Source organism: Callorhinus ursinus, unplaced genomic scaffold (assembly GCF_003265705.2).
Source record: "Callorhinus ursinus isolate GAN/ISIS: 27379988/994484 unplaced genomic scaffold, GSC_fseal_2.0 scaffold30, whole genome shotgun sequence".
Taxonomy (NCBI): domain Eukaryota; kingdom Metazoa; phylum Chordata; class Mammalia; order Carnivora; family Otariidae; genus Callorhinus; species Callorhinus ursinus.
In genome coordinates this window covers 1,908,519-1,929,551 of record NW_027397092.1, presented here as the reverse complement: position 1 = coordinate 1,929,551, position 21,033 = coordinate 1,908,519, and the positions used below count along the sequence as shown (strand labels likewise).

Below are 21,033 nucleotides of genomic sequence, written 5' to 3'. Positions count from 1 at the left end.
AATGCATATATATCATCTTTCTCAAATAGCTACAAGAGTCTTCATACTTTTACGGTTTAAGTTAGATTTAGATTTCATCAATTTTTATTCAGGTGATATGATAAAGTCAACAAACACATCTGAATTCAGTGGCATACATCATCTTGACAAAAGCAGACAATTAGGTAACAAAAACAAATCTTCCATTTTGCTTAAATCACATATATGAGACAACGTCTGTGTAATTAGAAATTACTAGTTTTAATGTCCCTTTTTGAAAATTTAGGTTTTTTTCTCTTATGTAATCCTACCTCTTTTGTTAATTAAAATAATAATAATAATAAAGCTGTTACCTGAGAAAAATCTTGACTGATACAAAATAGGCCAGTGTAAACTATTTGCTGAATAAAGGATACAAACATTGTTAAGCAATGAAATAAAAGCCACGGATTATCAACTCAGAATTGGAAATAATAGAAAAATCAGTAAAATATTATTAATAATAATATGGTCCACACAGGCAATGATATAAATGAAACACTCCATATCCAATTAAAGAATGAATAGGGCTGGAGTATTCAATTTTTATAATTTAATGGAAGTAAGTTGTTTTTGATTGACCCCTACATTTATACCTACCTGAAGCAATGCAGTTATTTTTATACCCCCCCAAAAATGTTGGAGATACGAATAAATATTGTTTAGGGCAGCATGAATCATATTCAAAAGGGTCTTTAACCTGATTATTTCAAGTTCAACATCTAGCTACTGAAATTTAGAATGGTTTAGGATCAAAGAAGGATCCAGTTCAAAGAGGTTTACCATCTTGTCAAGGCTCTCTTCCTTTTACCCAAAAGTATGTTGTCAGCCAAGGAACAAAAATTATTTTACAAAATTATAGACATCCTGGAGCTAGTATCAGTTTTCCAGATAGAAGGATTTTGTAATTTTTCTAATTAAAAAACCAATTTGCCACGATTTTTACTTGGATGGTGTCTCTACAGGGTACAAATGATGAGTAGACTATAAAAAAAGTATAAGATATTTGAATATAAATATTTTAAAAGGCATGAACTATTAGAGGATTTTTATTATTGAGATAGAGAGAGAGAGAGAAGGTAGATATGTGTGTATGTTTTACTGGATGCTATGATTTTACTTTTATAAATAGTAAAAATAATTTTTTTAGTATTAAATTAAAATGTCATTGTCAAGAAGCCTTCTTTTCCATAATACCCTGTACAATGAACAGCTAAACTGAACTTGAGTAAAGAAAATGAGAATAAAAGTGCATCCTGTTAAATTTCTTTAGATTAAGTCGTTTCTTTGTGACCAAAGATGGTGTCGACTGTTGGCTGCTAATGAGAATACATAAAGTCAATACAGCAATTGATTTAAATAGCATATATGTGCCAAGTTCTTATTACGTAAAACCAAAAGAAGTTTCTAAGTACAACAAACTACAATTCCTCTAAACATAAGCAGCAAGCCATAAACATGCAAAGGATGGCCACTATTCAGAACACGCAAATGAATTAAGAGAATCAAATTATTTCTCAAGCATGTTCAATACTTCTGTGTAGTATGTCATGAATTAAAATGGTAGGAAATAAAAAAATTGTAATGCGTACTTCAATTTTTAACTAAACTAACATTTTAAGAAATCAGATTTTGCAGAATATAAAACATAAAAAAATATAAAAAGAACTGTTGATCAGTAAGTAGGTGCTAAAATGAGTTATATATAAAAACTTAGGGCTTAAAAATAAAAGACTTCTTAAGTAGTCAACACCAGAACTGCTATAAAACAAATTTCATTTTCAGACTTCCATGAAAGTTAAGTCTGAAACATTTTTATGAAAGAATAAAATGTAAAAGAGGTAACTTGCCATTAGGAGATCAGTTTGCCAACAGAGAGGTATAAAATAATTTTCATCTTAGTTAAGATTTTTTTTTTAGTAAGATATATTCAAAGCAACAAGGTAACTTTTACTAATTCTTTTTTTGAACACTAAAATTTACAGAAATTAAGCTTGCCTGACTTGTTAGTATTATGTACAATTGAAAATGTAAAATTAAGATATTTCTGACAGTACAACATAGCTCTTAAAGATTTAAGATTACACAGTTGACACAAAGCAGAAATAAAAAGAATGAAACCCTACTGGAGAAATAACTTGTTTCCATCTATGTTATTATACTCGAGCACCACTATGGCAGGTAAACTGCAGCCACTCCACTAACAAAAATAAATATATGATCCAAAGCAGTTAAGAGTATGAACTGGATGAAAGAATGAAGTACAGTATATAAAAGAATGGTCATGTTTTCTCTCCCATGAGATTAAATAAATTAACAGAATTAAGAGAAAGAAAACAAAATGAAGTCTGCAAGTATACCAAAATGAGGCCAAACAGATAGAAGACTTATACAGACATACTCTCAGAAATTTCAAGCACTTGAATCACAAAGATAATAATGGATGGATATGATTTGTTTTAGATTTTGTTTTTAAATTGCCAGACCCAAAAATAAACAAAATATGTGCAAGCAAAAGTGAAAAAGCAGCATTACTAAAATATATTTCAAAGAATCAGAAGGCTCCCTTTTCCTTATCATGCAATAAGCAATTAACTTTCTTGAGGGGAAAAGGAAAGAATCTAGATATTTATTTAATCTAAGACATAAATTAGTATCCTACCATCTTAAAATATTTTTTTCGAGCTTGAAATGCAGAGTAAGATGGTAGTGGGAATAATTTGTACATACTAAAAAACTTTACCCACCCTTCCTGCTGGAAGGTGCTATATGCACATTCATAATTTTGACCTAACAGCAAAGTGAAAGAATATCAACATTAATAAACACAGTATTAAATGGTTTCAGACTCAAAATCATTAACAAAATAATGGCAGCTTTTGAATTCATGTTTTGAGCAAAACAGAAAATTCACTATTTTAATTTATGAATGTAAGGTAGAATAGCTTTTAATCGGGGAATCTGTAATAGGCTTGCTCTTTGCTTTAAAGGCAGTGCTTTAGTATTTCAATTCCAAGGTTAGAAATGCTAGTGACAACCCTCTAGTGAGTAAGAACTATAACATTTTATAAAAAATTTTATCAAAACTAGAATATTTAAAAATTTAAAAGCCTTCCAAATTATTTAATCCATTTAATATAATCTTCAGTTATAGTTTTCATTTCTAGCACAGCATTTGCCTGTGTGAAATAAATATAGCAGACTAATGCCCAATTCATGAATTTAATGTAACTAATTCCAACCACTACAAGTGGAACTCAGAGGTCCTCACCATAATTTTGTAGAACAGAGTAAACAGCATGTCAAGGTAAGAAGCAGAACCAATTCACAAGCTGACTTTCCAGCATCATTGTATCAGGGCCACTTTTCTTATTCTCCGCTCTTTGAAAATAGATACTTGATTTAAAAAAAAGAAGAAGAAAGCTAACTACTAGTTCTAGTGATGGAAGTTAAAGAACCAAGTGGTTCTTTGCTAGAAAATGACAATTTAGCATAAATTAAAGACTAGACCACAGAAATTGGCAGTGATTTGGATCAGTGGAATAAAGGAAACAATTATGTATTTTCTATTCCAGGGATAAAGTAACACAGACCTAAGGACCACAAGTGGTACTCTCAGCTTCATGACAGAGCCTACCATCTTGGGATAAGAAATTAAAAAGCCACCTGTATGTTGCCACTTCTCAAACACATCCAGAAAGATACTTTAGTGGCTAAAAAGCAATGCCAAATTCTCAGTGGCATTTTTCTAATCAGTAAAGTGGGTAATCCAACTTGTTGAATTTACAGAATTTTTTTTCCTCTTTGGGACTCAAAGTATTTTCACTTTGAAATTTTTTATTTGTTTTATTGATTTTTATTATTTATTTTTTATCATGTTATGTTAGTCACCATACAGTACATCATTAGTTTTTGATGTAATGTTCCATGATTCATTGTTTGCACCACTTTGAAATTTTTAAATGGAGGCCTATAAGCACTTTCATTTTTCATTGTGGTACAATTTTGTACAAAAAAAAGCTGTTCATCATCATTTCGATTGAAATTTTTTTAAAAAAATTTACACAATTAACTTAGGGTGTAAAAAATGCATAGGAAATGCCAGAGAAAATTTAGTTTTATAAAGCTGGAAGTCTATTAAAAACATTTTCAGTAAAAGGCAATATGCTTTGTAAAAATGTCCAAGGTTAACAATATTTTACTGAGTCTCACTTATTATGGTGTTTGGAGGTCAGAAGGTTGCTACCCTGGAAATCCATTTTATTTTGGTCAAAATATTTAATTCCAATTTTTAGAACTTTTAATTCAATTTTAGAAGATTTGTTATCTTACACTTTTTGTTGGCCACTTTTAATATGCCCTTGTTAGTCAAAACCACAAAAGCAATTCTGTTAAGATTTTGGACCTGAAAACCATTATGTGGGGAAAAAAGTACTATTTAAAAGTCACTATTCTAAGCCTTCACTGTTTCTCACTTTGTATGAAAACTCTAAAGGTTCAGCTTTTGGTTTTCAAATGCACAGCTTCCAAAACCCAGCAGGGATTTTATGTTAGAATCCTAATTTAGAAAGACGGAAAAAAAACTGTGAGAGTTAAATTAAGATTAATTCTAACATATGATTTTTGAAATAAACTCTACATTTTTATATAAAGTAAACTGTCATTTCTACAAATGTAATTTGTCAGTTAAATGACAATGTTTAAAAAAAGAACAAAAAATTTAAACTTTCCTTTTACGATGCAGGCAGACAAAACAGAACAAACATGACATCAATGAAACACTAGTAAAATACACTAAGTCCAATAAAAGATGAAGAAACTACAAGGAGAAACTAGAATGAAAAATAGGCTACAGGGACTACATGGGTTCATTAACACAAAGAATTTTTGAGTCTGGCCTAAATAATTAATTGCCTTTGACATCATTTTGCTTTCCCTTCGTTAAAGTACAGTTTTCTCAAAGTCAGCAATACCTTGTCTACCTGTCCTGTCTGGGAGATTGAAAGATAAAGGTCTGTAAGAGAGAAGAATGGAAAGAGCTAGAAAGATCAGGATGTTCGGAAAAAAAGAAGACTGACTTTTAAAAAAGTAGTGACTATATTCAGACCCATTTATGCATCTTAAAAATAACATGAAATACACAAAAGCTAACAAGTCTCCCCAACCCCACCCCTCTACCTCCACCCCCAGGGAGTCCTTTTATTTCTTGGAAGATTCCTGAGTGCCTCTTATACTTCCCCCAAATCCCATCATCCTCCCACCCAGCTTAAACCCTCCTTTGCCCAGAACCCCGTGTCATAGCAAACCAGTTTTCTGTCAAATCAGGATAGATGGACATACATGCAGAGCATATCTTGGTTCGTCCTCTCTTTAAAGATCTGGGAGATCTTTGCTTCTACCTGTCTAGCTTATTGGGAATTAAACTGGTTCACTTTCCATTGTCACTGGAAATATACTATCTTTAAACCAAAATAATAAAATCTTTGATTTCCGACAAAGTAAAGGCAACTAGATATAGCCATGCTGTATCTTAAAAGTGGTATCTTAATTATACCCAGACTGATTTTTAAAAGATAAATGCTATTCTAAATACCACTTAAATTAATCTTAAAAGTATGATAACCAGGTCTTTTCATCAATCATGATATTCTGGATTTTAATTATTTCTTGACAAGTTTTTGCTTGCATAATAAATTTTAACTAAAATTTAAGGAAGAGTCAGATTAATTAAAGTTTACAGTGTGTTCTCAAATAATTCTGGATTATTCTGCAGTCATATATTTGATATATTTATCCAGTTTAAGTAACATGGAAATGGATCCATATGAAAACTGACATTTCAATGTGTCTGGAATAAAGGTGGTAGTCTTCCAAACATACTATGAAAATTACTGAAGAATTACACAAAGTCAACATTTTTGGCATAATTTCTTAAAATATGATCAGGATTAAATGGCTTCATTTTGACTCAAAATCCTACTTTGTAACTAAAATATTAGCAGACATCACATATAGAGAAACACTTGATAAAAAAACATAATGTTGTGGTCTACTCCCAGATTTAAAACATATTTTCTAGTAAAGGAGAAAAACTCATTTGTAGCAGATAACTGCTGACTGTACAAGTTAAAAGATGATCAGCAGATGAAAAATAGCAGTACCTTTTTCACTGTATTTAAAACCATTTTAAATAGAAATGTTTCTGTGAAGAGATTTTAAGTTACAGTATTCTATTTCCACTGAAAAAGTAAATTTTGTATTTTACTGCTCTTTACAGATAAGGAAAAATTGCCTCATTAACAAAGTTTTACTGGACAATCAGAAAGCAAATATCCATTATGCAATTATTATAGGTCCTTCATGACTTTTATCAGTATTATAAATAGCAAACCAAGGACAAAAAGAAAAAAAATTAAAAAGAGGACACCATCAATGAAGTTAAAGAACCTGGAATATGAACATTCCAGATAAAAGGTCAATATATTTTTTACAGATGATTACACAGAAGTCACAAATTACCACATATCCATTCATTTTTGACAGATTATCAATGGACTATGTCACTGTCTTCTTGGCATTTAGAATCTATATCCATAGGTTTTTGTAAAGCAAGTTTTAACAGATTATATAAAATTTGAGTTATCACTTAAGACTTTATAGCTCAGAGGTTACATTAAATCTTTTCCCATACTAAATAATATAAGGCAAACCAACTATACTAAATAATATTCTGAGTTATTTTCCTTGTCCTAAAACAAAACCTTCTGTATTAATCTAGTTTGTTTTTCCTTTTCAAAAACCAGTATTTTAAAAACTGGCTGTAGAACACATAAAATATAAGTAGTTATTTAAAAGAGTCATAATTCTAAGCTCTTCACCATTACAAGCCTCTCCTTTGGGTAACTCATAGGGATGGGAAATTGAGATATAGAGAAATGCAGGACTATTAAAATAGAACACTGGAAAATGCTTTTATATAAAGCTTTAACTGTTTCTAACCCTCAGATTTTGGATTTATCCATCACCCTGTGTTTCATTCAATTCCAGTGAGCATAGCATTCCATTAAACTGATCCTTTAAAGTGCCAACAAGATAAAAATTCTTTAGAACTCACCTGTTGTAAATTAATGCTAGCATATTTTTAATACTTTGCTGCTTTTATAGTAATGATTACTTTAAATCAACCAAACACCTGAGCTTGTATTAATAATTATAAATAAAATTTATTTTTCTAATCTTAGTTATGACTATAAATACCAAAGGTAACAAGTATAGTGTTGAATGACATGTCAAAACTATTCATCTTTCTAAACTTCTGCCAGAGTAATAAGAAACCACCAAAACAATGTGAACTTCAGTGGCTCAGCTACAGTGCTTGTTATTGATATTCAGCCTAATACTTGAGGAAAGAGTCATGAAAATTCTAAAGTAGGATTTTATACAATGCTAAAGTGCTGGTTGATCCTCATGCACCTAATCTAACAGCACAAAGCTAAGCATGTGTAACTAACCAAATCTTTCTCCTATAGAATGCAGAAAAAGCTATCATTGTATAAAATATGTGACTTAGCCAACTTGTCAGTGACCTCTGGGGAGGATCCAGAATTAAAAGATTAAGGCAATGAATTCCTTTTTTCACTGTTCACTCAGGCTTGCAAAGCACCAATTATAACTTACAACATTACTTCCTCATGAGAATTCCATTTCCTCTCCTCTCTTTTTTCAGAAATAGTTCTGTGACACTAAATTTATGTATCTTTAAAATATCAGGTCTAAGATTTCCTTGATGATTACTAAGGTTTTGTAAAGCAAATACTGATTTCATTATTCAAATATATAATTTCTTTTTTAAGCTGTTAAGAATCTGAAATTGTGTTTATTACCTAAGGCAGTTAACAACCATGGCTAAAAAAAGAGAACATGAAACTATCAGGTAGATAGCAGTCACAAAACATTTAACATACTAAGATATGTATATTCCATTTTTAAAAAACTGAATAAGCCTATCAGCTGTACTTAAAGGGTGATACTGAAGGACAAACAGTGAAAGCTACACATCATGCAAATTTATGATCATGCTTACTATCTCCATTAACCAGAGCGCTTTCCATTCTTACCTCAGATTTCTCCAGTTTATTTTGTGCATCAATTTGAGTAACAATCTCATTCATGTTGGTCTCCAATACCATTCCCCCCATCACCATTTCTGCAAGAATATTGTGAACCTAAAGGGAAAAATAATACACGTCCATAAAGAAAATTCACTACAAAAATGTTTCATCATTCCAGTAGCTTTTGTTTCAAACACTGCTGTGACTATTTCATAAGTATGAAGTTTAAAATAAAAATAATTTGGAGGGCGCCTAATCCACGTTTGCTACTACAATGCAGCCTGAGACAGAGAGCCTCTTCAAATCTTAGTTTAATGGGCTGTAAAACAGGTATTAATAGTGTCTCCTTCCTAGACTGTTGAAAAGATTAAATGAGGTCATCCATGGAAGTGCTCAGAACAAAGTAAATGATCAATAAACACTACCTCTTACTGTAACCAGTTTAATGCTAAAAAAAAAATTATCTACAATGGCCTTTATGCCAGATTCTTAGCCAATAATTATTAAGTTGTTTTATGCTCAAGGCATTTAATGAAACTATGTGGCACTGTAACAAGCTCCTGATTGAAAGAGAGTAAAATTTCTTTTTATTGTAGGTACTTTAATAATGTTTTTGTCCCAAACACATCCATATATGTAATACTTAGATTTTTTTTAATCATCAAATATACATTTTAACAATCACTAAAAATAGCATCTTTCACTGGGGAGAAAAAATATAATCCAGGTGTTTTTTTCGTAGGTAGTTACTGAATCAAAAATCACCAACTCAAAGCTGAATTAGGGTATCACAGAATAGCATACCTTGCTATAATTTAAAAAAAATGTGGTGGCATAAAGAACGGAGACTCTGAAATTAGGTATGAATACTGACTCTACCACTTATTGTATGTCCTTTAGCACACATGCACCTGTTACCTTATCTGTAAAACAGAGATAAAAACAGTATAGACACCTCATACAGTCATCAGAAGAATTAAATATTTCATGCAAAGTATGTAGCATAGTACCTAAAAGATACTATAAGGTAATTTTAAGATTTTTTTATTTTAGAGAAAGAGTGTGTGAACATAGGGGTAGGAGCAGAAGGAAAGAGAGAATTCCAAGCAGACACCCTGCTGAGCGTAGAGCCAGACATGGGCTCCATCCCATGACCCTGAGATCATGACCCGAGCCAAAATCGAAAGTTGGCTGCTTAACTGGCTGAGACACCCAGGCACCCCACATAATTTTATTTTAAACAAAAACTGGTCTTGGTTAAATATGTAATTATATGATTCAATTTTCATTCCTTTATAAGACTGCACACAAATGTATTCATGATTTTTAAATCCCATCATTTACTAATTTTTCATTTTGGAAAGATGGACATCTCATGTTACAACTCTTAAAGAATTATAGAAATTACTTTTTCTAGAAAACAAAACAAAATCAGAAGCCACAACTGTTTTAAAAACTAGTGCTAAAAAAAATAAATAAAAACTAGTACTAAATATCATCACTCCTAACTGCTATCCCTTTTGTGACTAAACACCCTTATTGAAACGAAGTTTTGGTGCTGCACTTATGGTATTTAATTCTCACATTAACCTTTGTTACAGTTGAGAGAATAAACCAGCTTGCTCAAGACACATAAACGAATATGTAGCAAATGATTAAATTAAAACCTAAGTCTGAGTGGCCCAAGTCCTATTCTTTGCTTTCTTCTGTTAACAATAATACATGAAGTTGATACAGCAAATTAATTTTTAGTCATAATCTATGAAGGTTCAATTATAGGTCAAGGTGACTGGATGATAAAATATAATTACCCTACAACAGCTAACAGGTATCATATGGAGGAAAAGTGTTCAGAAAGAAAGGCCATGGCCAGTGGACAGATTCGTTAAGACTTCTGTTTTAGCAATGGAACTTCCCCTCTTCTTTTTAAAACAAATCCTCATGAGAACGCACAATTTGTAATGCTGATAAAAATTCAGCAACTCCACCTACCCCACTTTGCTCAGGCTTATACATTTACTACTGCCTTTCCAGAAATATCTCAGAAACACATGCAGATTAGTGGAAGACATAGATTTCAGTATTATAGAAATGTCTACCAAGGTTAGAGGTATTAAAATATGAGTAGTCTGCAGATGTGGGTCATATGCAAGAAATTCTAGGAACATATGTCAACTTAATAAGGACCTGGATGTAAATTTGTCTTTAAAGTAAAAATAACTCCTATGAAAGTAAATTCAAAAATCTTGAGAAGATAAAAAAATACAAATGAGAGCCTGTGAGCTAAATCCTTAAGCATAACCTCATTTATTAGAAATATAATAAATGCTTAAAGAATATATTCTAGGTGAGGAGGTACTATACATTATGTAGAAATTCCAGGAGGTAAACAGTATGGGAATGAGAATTATTAATTGGGAGAGGAGTCCAACATTATCAAGGTCATGGTGTTCAAATAAGGTATGGAGGGATCATTTAGAAGCTATCCAGTGACAGAAAATTTCATGTTCCAAGAACTGGGAGGAATTTTCGGCAGACTTAATAAGAGAAAGAAGATGATAAAAGCTTTGCTTTTAGCTTAGCCCTAACACATATGGCTGACATATTCTAGTATTTTGTTTTACAAATTTTACCTAAAACAATTTTTTTTTAAGAGAGAGAGTATGCAGGAGGGGGGTGACCAGAGGGAGAGGGAGAGAGAATCTCAAGCAGGCTCCACATGCAGCACAGAGCCCAACATGGGGCTGGATCTCACAACGCTGATCATGACCTGAGGTGAAATCAGGAGTCAGACGCTTAACCAACTGAGCCACCCAGGCGCCCCTTACCTAAAACAGATTTTAATGGAAATAAAAGGGTGATATTATGTTTGAAATATAACTCATCTACTAAACTGCTTTGACATCCACCTAACATAAAGGTTCAATGAGTATTTAATCCCCTTTTCTTGAATTTTTATAGGTATTTAAGTGTTTTTTTAAAAAACAGCAAATACATTAGTAATGTATTTTTGCTTGTTTTTAACTACATATGCCCTATCTACCCAACCACATAGCTTCTTCTAGGTCCCCCTATTCAAAGATAATCACAGTTATTAGATCTTAAACAGGTTTCCCCCACTTTCCAAAAGTTCCCCTTACACCCTTCACTTTTAAAAAAGACCTATGTTCATACCTGCTTTTGCCAACTGAAAGAAATCCAAAGAGAATTTTCACTTCTATGAAAGGGTAATTGCTTCTTTGCTTTAAGCCATTCTGGCTTACAAAATGTTTCAAAGGATCACTCTGCTTTTTGGACAGCAAGGGAAACATGCATAGCCTTCATGAAAACTTCTTGTGCATATACTTGTTATGTGTGTGTAAATGTATGTCTAATTTACACAAACGAGATCATGTAACATACACATAAAGTCACAGTTCTGCAAGAGAATAAAGAATGGACTGAAAGAGGCTGCAGAAAATAAGGGTGTGAGTCAAGAAAATAATAAAAGATACTGGTGCCAGGTCTATGTACAAGAATGATCAACAAAACTTTGTTGGTAAGAGTAAAGAAACAAAAACACAAAACTGTAAAATGGTGAATCTACACTACTTGTTTTACATTTTTATTCAAATTCCAGTTAGCATACAGTATATTAGTTTCAGGTATACAGTATGGTGACTCAACACTTACTTAAAACAGCCAGTGCTCATCACAAATGCACTCCTCAATCCCCAACAACTGTTTCCCCCACCCCCACCCACCTCCCCTTTGGTGACCATTGGCTTGTTCTTTATAGTTAAGAGTCTGTTTGGGGCACCTCGCTCAGCATTCAGCAGGGAATCTGCTTCTCTCCCTCTGCCCCCACCCCAAATAAATAAATCTTTAAAAAAAAGAAAAAGAAAAGTGTTTCTTAGAATGTACACTATTAACTACCACACACTTAAAAATGAGACATCTACAGATTCCTCAGTCATATAGATTATTAGATGAAAAATGAATGGGACAGAATATCTATAATATGGTCCCACTGAGGTTTACAAAAAAAAAAAAAATTACATACACATACACACTTAGATACACCCAGAAAGTTCCTGGAAAGAAACACAAATACTTTTTAGCCATTTACCTACTGAAGGACATCTTGGTTGTCTCCAAGTATGTGCAATTATGAAAAAAGCTGCTATAAACATCTGTGTGCAGGTTTTTTTGTAGACTTGTTTTCAACTCCTTTGGGTAAACACCAAGGAGCATGATTGCTGGCTTGTATAGTAAGAACATATTTAGTTTTGTCAGAAACTACAATACTGTCTTCCAAAGTGGCTGTACCATTCTGCATTCCCACCAGCAATGAATCAGAGTTCCTTGCCAGCACTAGGTGTTGTCAGTGTTCAGGATATTGGCCATTCTAATACGTGTAGAGTGGTGTTTCACGGTTGTTTTAATTTTCCGCAAATATTTTTAAAGCATAGTAGTTACCTAAAGAATGGAACTGGAGGACTGAGGAAGAATAGAGATGAGTCTTTCACTTTATAGTTTTTGTTTGTTTAGGTTTTGAAAACTTTTAGCATGTCCATATATTAAAAAAAAAAAAAAAAAAAAAGCTTGGTAAAAATAAAAGAGTGACCATGCACTAAATCAGAGGAATAGTATTAAAGGCTATAGTTATGCATATACTGAAGTTATTTAAGAGGTAGCACAAAGATGAATATTTGTTAGTGATAAGACAAGCATGCCACTTTTTTCATGCATTTTTTTCCCTAAAGATTTTATTTATTTGAGAGAGAGAGAGCACACAAGCGGGAGGGGCAGAGGGAAAGGCAGAAGCAGACTCCCGGCTGAGTAGGGAGCCCAATGCGGGACTCAATCCCAGGACCCTGAGATCATAACCTGAGCTGAAGGCAGAACTTAACTGACTGAGCCACCCAGGCGTTTACTTTTTTTAATGTTCCAAGTTTTTATTTAAAGTTCTAGTTGGTTAGTATACAGTATAATACCGGTTTCGAGAGTAGAATTTAGTGGTTCATCACTTATATGTAACACCCAGTGCTCATCACAAGTGCCCTCCTTAATGCCCATCCTCTACCCAGTCCATCCCCCATCCACCTCCCCTCCAGCAACCCTGTTTGTTCTCTAGAGTTAAGAGTCTCTTACGGTTTGCCTCCCTCTTTTTCTTTCCCCTATGTCCATCTGTTTTGTTTCTTAAATTTCACATACGGGTGAAATCCTATGGTACTTTTCTTTCTCTGACTGACTTATTTCCCTTAGCATAATACTCTCTAGCTGCATCCACATCGTTGCAAATGGCAAGATTTCATTCTCTTTGATGGCTGAGTAATATTCCATTGTATATATACACCACATCTTCTTTATCCATTCATCAGTCGATGGACACGGGCTCTTTCCATAGTTTGGCTATTGTTGAAAATGCTGCTATAAATACTGGGGTACATGTGGCCCTTGGAATCAGTATTTTTGTATCCTTTGGGTAAATAACCAGTAGTGCAATTGTTGGGTGGTAGGGTATTTCTTTTTTAACTTTTTGGGGAACCTCCATACTGTTTTCCAGAGTGCTGCACTTCGATGCATTTAAATAGTAAAAATTCTATCTCATATACGTGTCAGTGCAGAACTTGGAGACTTTTGCTTAGTACTACTCTTATTTAAGATTAAATGGTCTCTATATTATTTTATTATTTATAAAATATATTGTACACTGTGGGTATCTAATAAATATTATATACAATTTTTTCTCCAAAATTATTTATCTCAATAATCTCAAAATTCAAAAGTTAAAGAACCATGTGTGTTTTTTTAAGCAATTTTCACGACCCCATTAGTAAACCATATTTATTAAATTTTTTTTTAAGTTTTTATCTAAATCCCAATTAGTTAACATGCAGTGTAATATTAGTTTCAGGTGTGCAGTACAGTGATTCAGCACTTTCAGACATTACCCGGGGTTCAGCACGCGTCTATTAAATACTTATGTAACGTGCTTACAGAGAGCCTCATCCTGGTGTGAGGGAAGCAAACATAATCATTGAAGAGGAAAAGGAAGACTAAATCAAACACATTTCACTTTTTAACAGTAACAAGCCCTCTATGAGACTGAAGCAAACATAAAAAAGGATAAAGGAAGGAAAGGTCAAATTATACAGATTCCTTTCTACAGTCAGTCACTTGTTTGCAGAGCATAAAAGTTACTTTGCTATAACTTATGTTAGAAATGAAGTCCTCTGCACCAAGTATTTTTTTACTTTAACTATATTAATATCTGACTGTAGGGCTGGTCAAGTAAAATATGGCATAGCATTCTGTTTAATTCTTCACCTAAGAATAAAGCTAATATGTATGTATTGATATGGTTCATCTAAAGACCGATGAAGTTAATAAAGCCAGGCATAGCACACTGTACGAAATAAAAACGTTTAAACTCGCCTGGGTGGCTGAGTCGTTAAGCATCTGGTCATGATCCCAGGGCCCTGGGATCGAGCCCCGAGTCAGGCTCCCTGCTCAGCGGGGAGCCTGCTTCTCCCTCTCCAGCTCCCCCCTGCTGTGTTCCCTCTCTTGTTGTCTGTCAAATAAATAAATAAAATATTTTAAAACAAACAAACTCAACCACTCACTAAACCAAGAGAACTATGCGTATCTTTGAAAATATATAGGAAAAAAGTCTAGAAGCCTACCTAGCCAAATTATTAAAAGAAATTACTTTAGGTAACAGTGTAGGATGGGGCTGAGTGGGTATAAGGAGGGGGACAAGGTAAGAAGAACTTTAATGTTTAATCACACAGTCTTTAGTATTGTTTGACTTCTCTGCTTCTAAAGATAGATAAGTATTATTATTGTAATTTTAAAATAATAAAATATTTTACTATGGATAACAGTGTAATGTTCTTTAATGGTTGTATGTCAGACGGAGACACAGACACAGACAGATATGACATATCCTCCTAAAATAACTACAAACTTCTTGAGGAATGGGATAAGGGTCTATTCTTCATATAGCCCTGCAGAGTGTTAAGCACGCAATAAATATTTTGTAAAATGTGTTTTGCAAGGAACACCTCCTTCACCTCTGCTTGCAGAAAAAGATACAAGACATGATTTTTAAAAAAGATTTATTTATCTTAGGGATAGAGAGAGAGAGAGAGAGAGAGAGAGCGTGTATGTGTGTGTGTGTGAGCGCACGCATGAGGACAGGGAGAGGAAGAGAAATCCCAAGCTAACTGTGCACTGAGTGCAGAGCCCCACATAGGGCTGGATCCCACAACCCTGAGATCCTACCCCAGCTGAAACCAACAGTGAGATGCTCAATCGACAGCACCACCCAGGCGCCCAAGACACCATTTTTTTTTTAGATTTTATTTATTTATTTGACAGAGAGAGAGTGAGAGCAGGAACACAAGCAGGGGGAGTGGGAGAGGGAGAAGCAGGCCTCCTGCTGAGCAGGGAGCCCAATGTGGGGCTCGATCCCAGGACCCCAGGATCATGACCTGAGCCGAAGGCAGACGCTTAACAACTAAGCCACCCAGGTGCCCTTAAGACATCATTTTTTAATTATTAAGAATAGCCACTTATGGGGTGCCTGGGTGGCTCAGCTGGTTAAGCGACTGCCTTCGGCTCAGGTCATGATCCTGGAGTCCCAGGATCGAATCCCATGTCGGGCTCCCTGCTTGGCGGGGAGTCTGCTTCTCCCTCTGACCCTCCCCCCTCTCATGCTCTCTCTCTCTCTCTCTCATTCTCTCTCTCTAATAAATAAATACAATCTTTAAAAAAAAAAGAATAGCCACTTATGATGAAATGATCAACTGTTTTCTTTTTTTCAACACAGGTTCTTGCTGGCTGTTTTTGTGTGTGTTTTTAGATTTATTTATTTGAGAGAGAAAGCGAGTGAGCCAGAGTGAGGGGAGAGATAGAGGGAGATGGAGAGAATCTCAAGCAGACTCCCTGCTGAGCATGGCTGTGGAGCTCCAACTCACGACCTTGAGGTCACGACCTGAGCTGAAATCAAGAGTTGGACACTTAACTGACTGAGCCATCCAGTTCCCCCAATGATCAACTCTTTTAAATTATGTTAGAAAATTTCAATTTATATACTTCTGTTGGTCATGTTGTTGTTACTAATTTGATAATAAAATTTTAATACATGTATTTGCTAATAAAAATTTTATTGTACCTAATGTACCTAAAGTAATCTATTAATACCTGTATTTATAATTCTAATTGTTGTAAATACATCTCTCTTTCACATTTTGGTATTTCTTCAAATCTAAGCTACAACTGATTATTTAAAAAAATATTATTTTACATACAACTGAAAAGGAAAAACACCGCCAATTGAATTATGACAAGCTATAGAATGTAACTTGAATCCCAATCTCAAAAGTATTACAATGTGAGAGAAAGGTGTAATTTTAGAGTCAGTGAAATATGGTATTTTCTCATCATTTTTAGCCCCACACAGGTTGCTAAATAAAATAAAAGCTATAATGAAAATACTTCAATAAAAAAATGAATTTGGGGGGTTTACTGGTGTCACTGCCAACAGTAAAGAAAAAAAAGCTTAGCTTCAGAAATATATCCTCTCAAAAGATACTTATCACAATTTCATTAAATCAAAAAATGTTTTTAAATTTTGCTGTAATTATTCTCCAATAGGATATCTGACATATCAAAGTGTTACACAAATCAAAACTTTGAGTTGATAATGTTATTAACCTTAAGAGACTGCTAAGAAAATAATCAGTTTTAGAGTCATCTGGTTAATATTATCTTGAGACTGAGTCAGTTGAGCAGGTTCTGCTGCTAGAGTACTATTCCCCCCAAACTACTGATTTCTTTCCTAGTATGTTGTCAAAATGATATATCATTATAATGTATCAATATATCAATATAATATATATATCATGAAAGAAAATCCTAAAGAATGACAATTTTGAAAGTAATTCTGAAAGGAATTAGTATATTTTGTTAGCCTATCAAAATTTTGATACAATTTTCAAGACAAAAATAGAAAGGGAAAGTATATAACATATTAATAATAATGAAGACATTTGTTAATTGCTGACCAATGAAAAGCAATGGGGATATAGTAATTCAAAGTAATAAGTAAGAGTAAATCTATTTTGGTACACAATGCATTTTATATGAACATTGAATATGAATGTCTCAAAATCTGAAAATTCAAAATATTCAAGTCTGATTAAAAAATTACAAAGCTGTTCTACTTTCTATTCTATATTCCGGGCGGAGTATCAAGAAATCCCTTTTAAAAGCTGCTCATTACAAAAGTCAGAGCTGCTCATTAAAAGATCTGAGAATACTCCAACTTCCTTTTACCCCTTCCTCGTTTATGTGTATTTTAATGCTACAAATTCTTTTCATATTAATCCCATTAAGTACTTTAACAGTCAATGTTCTTTTATCCTTACCCACAAATTTACATCTTTATTTGTTCTTCTTCCTTCTTTAACTCATTACTTCTTATATCTCATATTTCCTTCTGTGTAATGTACCTTCTTTTAGAATTTTTTAGTAAAGGCTTGCTGGTAGCAAATTCTCGCATTATTTTTCTCTGACAATTCTTGTAAGATATTTTTTTGACTTGAGAACTACAGTTGGACAGTTATTTTCTTCCAACACTAGGTTTTCTAATTTCTGTGATTGCTGCTGAGAAATCATTTCCCAATTTAATCACTGCTCTTGTGAAGGTAATGTTTCTTTATTTCTGGATGATTTTAAGAGCTCTTTCTCTGCTCTTCAATTGTACTATCATTAGTCTAAATGTAGATTTATTTTTATTTATTTCACTTGTGATTCTTTAATCTGTGGATTAGTATCTTTCTTTAATTCTGGCAAATTCCCAGCCATTAGATAGACAGATATTATGAATATGCCTTGTTCTTTCTCTCCTCTTCTTCTGAAACTAAAAATAAATGTTCATTAGACCTTTATTGCCCTATCCTCCCTGACCTGTAAACCATCTTCCATATTTTCACTCTTTCTTGTCTTTCTATGCTCCATTATGGACAACATGTTCTACCTTTCCTTTTACTCAGATATTTGTAATCTATGTTTATATACATATTCATCCACTGGAATTTTCCATTTTGACATTTTTTTGCCTCTTCTAGAAATCCTACTGAGTTGTTTTTCAGATAATCTGGAATGCTTTTTGTAATACTTTATTCATTGCAAATTTTTATCAGAATTGACTTTCTAACAACTTGTTCAGTTGATGGGGACAGGGGCTGGTATGTCTGGGGCCAAGATTTTGGCTGGTGCTGACAAGCAAAGTGGAGACTGGCATGTCTGGGGTTTAGCTTTCCAATGGCCCAGCTAGGAGTTTGGTTAAAGAAAGGAAGAACTGAGCAAATAAATAAATGCATCAGGAATAATGAGAACAGTAAGAGTGAGAATAATCAGACTAATCTTTCACTGTCAAGAGTAGCAAGTTGCAAATATGGAAAAGGAGAAGGCTAGAATAAATTCTGTAGTGTTACACTACACTCTGAGGTATTATGAAGAACCCAATGATTTTTGAAATATATACAGACATAGAAATAGGTTAGGGGTACGTGTGTGCACAGACATACACACATACCTACATCTAGTTCCCAGCTTGGTTCAGAGAACCAGGACTAATATAACCCTGGTAGCAATGAGCAAAAATGGTACTGAGATTGTCATTTCTAAACATCATTGTCTGAGAAAAAGAACCAGGGTTCCTTGAAGAAATAGCTGACTCAGGGCTGGACAGAAAACATGTAAGATGCTCTGTCCGTAGAAAAGGCCTAGAAACAACGACCAGCCTCATAATTATGAGCACCTCCAGACTGTGGTTTCCATATACCATTTCCCACTAAAAGGAATTAGGGCTCTTAGAAAAAATGGCTGATAACATGCATAGAGTAGGAAATGAAGAAAATGGGTCTGCAACATCTAGTTGTACCAGAACACAAAACGGCTACAATAGTCCACGGAGGGGAGGGCAATGGCAAAAGGACTCAGAAGACAACCTGAAGGGGCTCCCCCCGGCAAACACAAGGTAATATGAGCATCCTAAAGAGTAGTATCTTCAGTGGATTAAAACAAATCAAGTATGTTAAAATTCCTATGTCACAGGGAACTAAAACAAAACCAAATCAAATCAAAAAACAACAATAAGCATTTTTGGTTGAGTATAAGGGAACTGAACTGTTAGGAAAACTGACAATATAGGAAATAATCTAGAATTTATCCTGCCTTTCCTATATAAACTGTACCTTTTAAACCCATCATCTGTCTTTTAATAGATTGTTTCATTAATTCACACTCAGTGTCCTGAATAATAACAGATCTACTTTAAACTGGTACTTTCACTTTTCATCATGAAGTTGGTTGATCACATTTTATTTATATTATATCCACCATCTTTTAAATCAGAGATACTACTGTTTATAATTTCATTAGTGATTATGATCTCTTTCCTTGCTCTCTTAATCAAATAAATATGACTTTACTATTACTTATGAAACCTTTTTATATGAGTGAGAAACCTTTCGGATCATATTTTCTTGGTGTATGTGCACCATCTTCAGTCTCCACATCCAAACCAATTTTGCATAGGGAAGCTGTCCCACTACTTCAGGGTGACTTTGGGACTAATGTAGTCCAAAAGCAGGCTGAGGGTTGTGGGCAAAATTCTGTACCAGACCCTAAGGAAAAGTGAGCTTGAGCCAGTTAAGAGATTCCTGACTGTTGGAAGGTCCAGGGTGGCTTAAGGGTTGAAAATAATCCTACTTTCCTAGAAGGGCTTAAAATAAAACTAGCATTGTCCTGGACAGAGAATGTAGGCATAGGAAGGTCTATGTGACTGGTGTCTGACTCCTGCTATCCTGAAGCTTTTTGCCTCATTGCACTGGAAAAAATTAAAACAAGTACTTAGCCCAGAAAGAGATATAGTTAATTTTCACAGGTTTTAAAACAATGATGCACTATAGTGTAAAAGGAACAGGCTATACATACTACATACTGTATGATCTCATTTGTTTCTCTTAAAGACTTGTTTCTGCACTTACTTGTACAAAAAAATCTAGAAATGCATATACTCTAAAATGTTAACCCTAATGTTAATTAAACAGACTGAGGTGGTTCTAATACCTTAGCAGCTTAAGTAAGCAAACCAAAACATGCCTATTAAGAAATCAAAACCTAAAGACAACCCATCATAGCCAATTCAGCTTTCCCAAATAATACAACTGCTTATTGTAATCAATCAGAAAAATCCCCTGGCTTTGCTTCTGCATCTTTTCTATAAAAGCCTCTCCCCTAGCTCCTGTTGGTGAAGTACTCCTAACTGCTTCTGGTTTGGCGATGCCCGATTTGAATCAACTTCTGTTCAAATAAAAGTAGAAATTTTTAATATGCCTCAGTTTTTCCACTAACATTAGGCAATCTCTACAATTGAGATGATTTCCATTTATTTTCCACTTATGTGCATTTTCTGATTTTTCTAAAATGAATGCATATCAGTGTAAAACAGAAGTCTTAAAATAACTGTGTGTCACGTATGGAAGCTGTACACGAGTGGAGCTTAATTTCTCTATTAAGGAAATCTTTTATTCTCTAGGAAAAATGTGAGAACTTTACTCTTACTACAACATTTACAAGAGATTCCTCAATTTTCTTAAGAAATTGCTTGATTACATAAGCTAATGATCTCCAAACATTTTATTTTTTTTTTAAGATTTTATTTATTTACTTGGGGGAGAGAGAGCGAGAGCGCAAGTGGGGAGGGGAGCAGAGGGAGAAGTGGGTTCCCTGGGAGGGGCTTGAGCCCAGGACCCTGGGATCATGACCTGAGCCGAAGGCAGACACTTAACCGACTGAGCCACCCAGGTGCCTTGAACAGTCATTTTAAAAAGACCTTTTTTAAGTA

General features: G+C 33.9%; 1 protein-coding gene across 5 annotated transcripts in view; it reads right to left on the bottom strand.

The window, feature by feature from the left end:
• The window catches only part of AP3S1 (adaptor related protein complex 3 subunit sigma 1), a 107,132-nt gene that overhangs the window by 39,575 nt on the left and 46,524 nt on the right, over nt 1–21,033 (bottom strand). For 3 of the 5 annotated variants that reach the window (XM_073878548.1, XM_025860811.2, XM_025860810.2), the window contains one exon: nt 8,136–8,243. In XM_073878548.1, coding sequence (XP_073734649.1) covers nt 8,136–8,243 — 108 coding nt within the window. Of the gene's footprint in view, nt 1–4,991; nt 5,033–8,135; nt 8,244–21,033 lie in introns of all 5 variants that reach the window. The other 2 variants (XM_073878550.1, XM_073878549.1) reach the window with 1 other exon arrangement.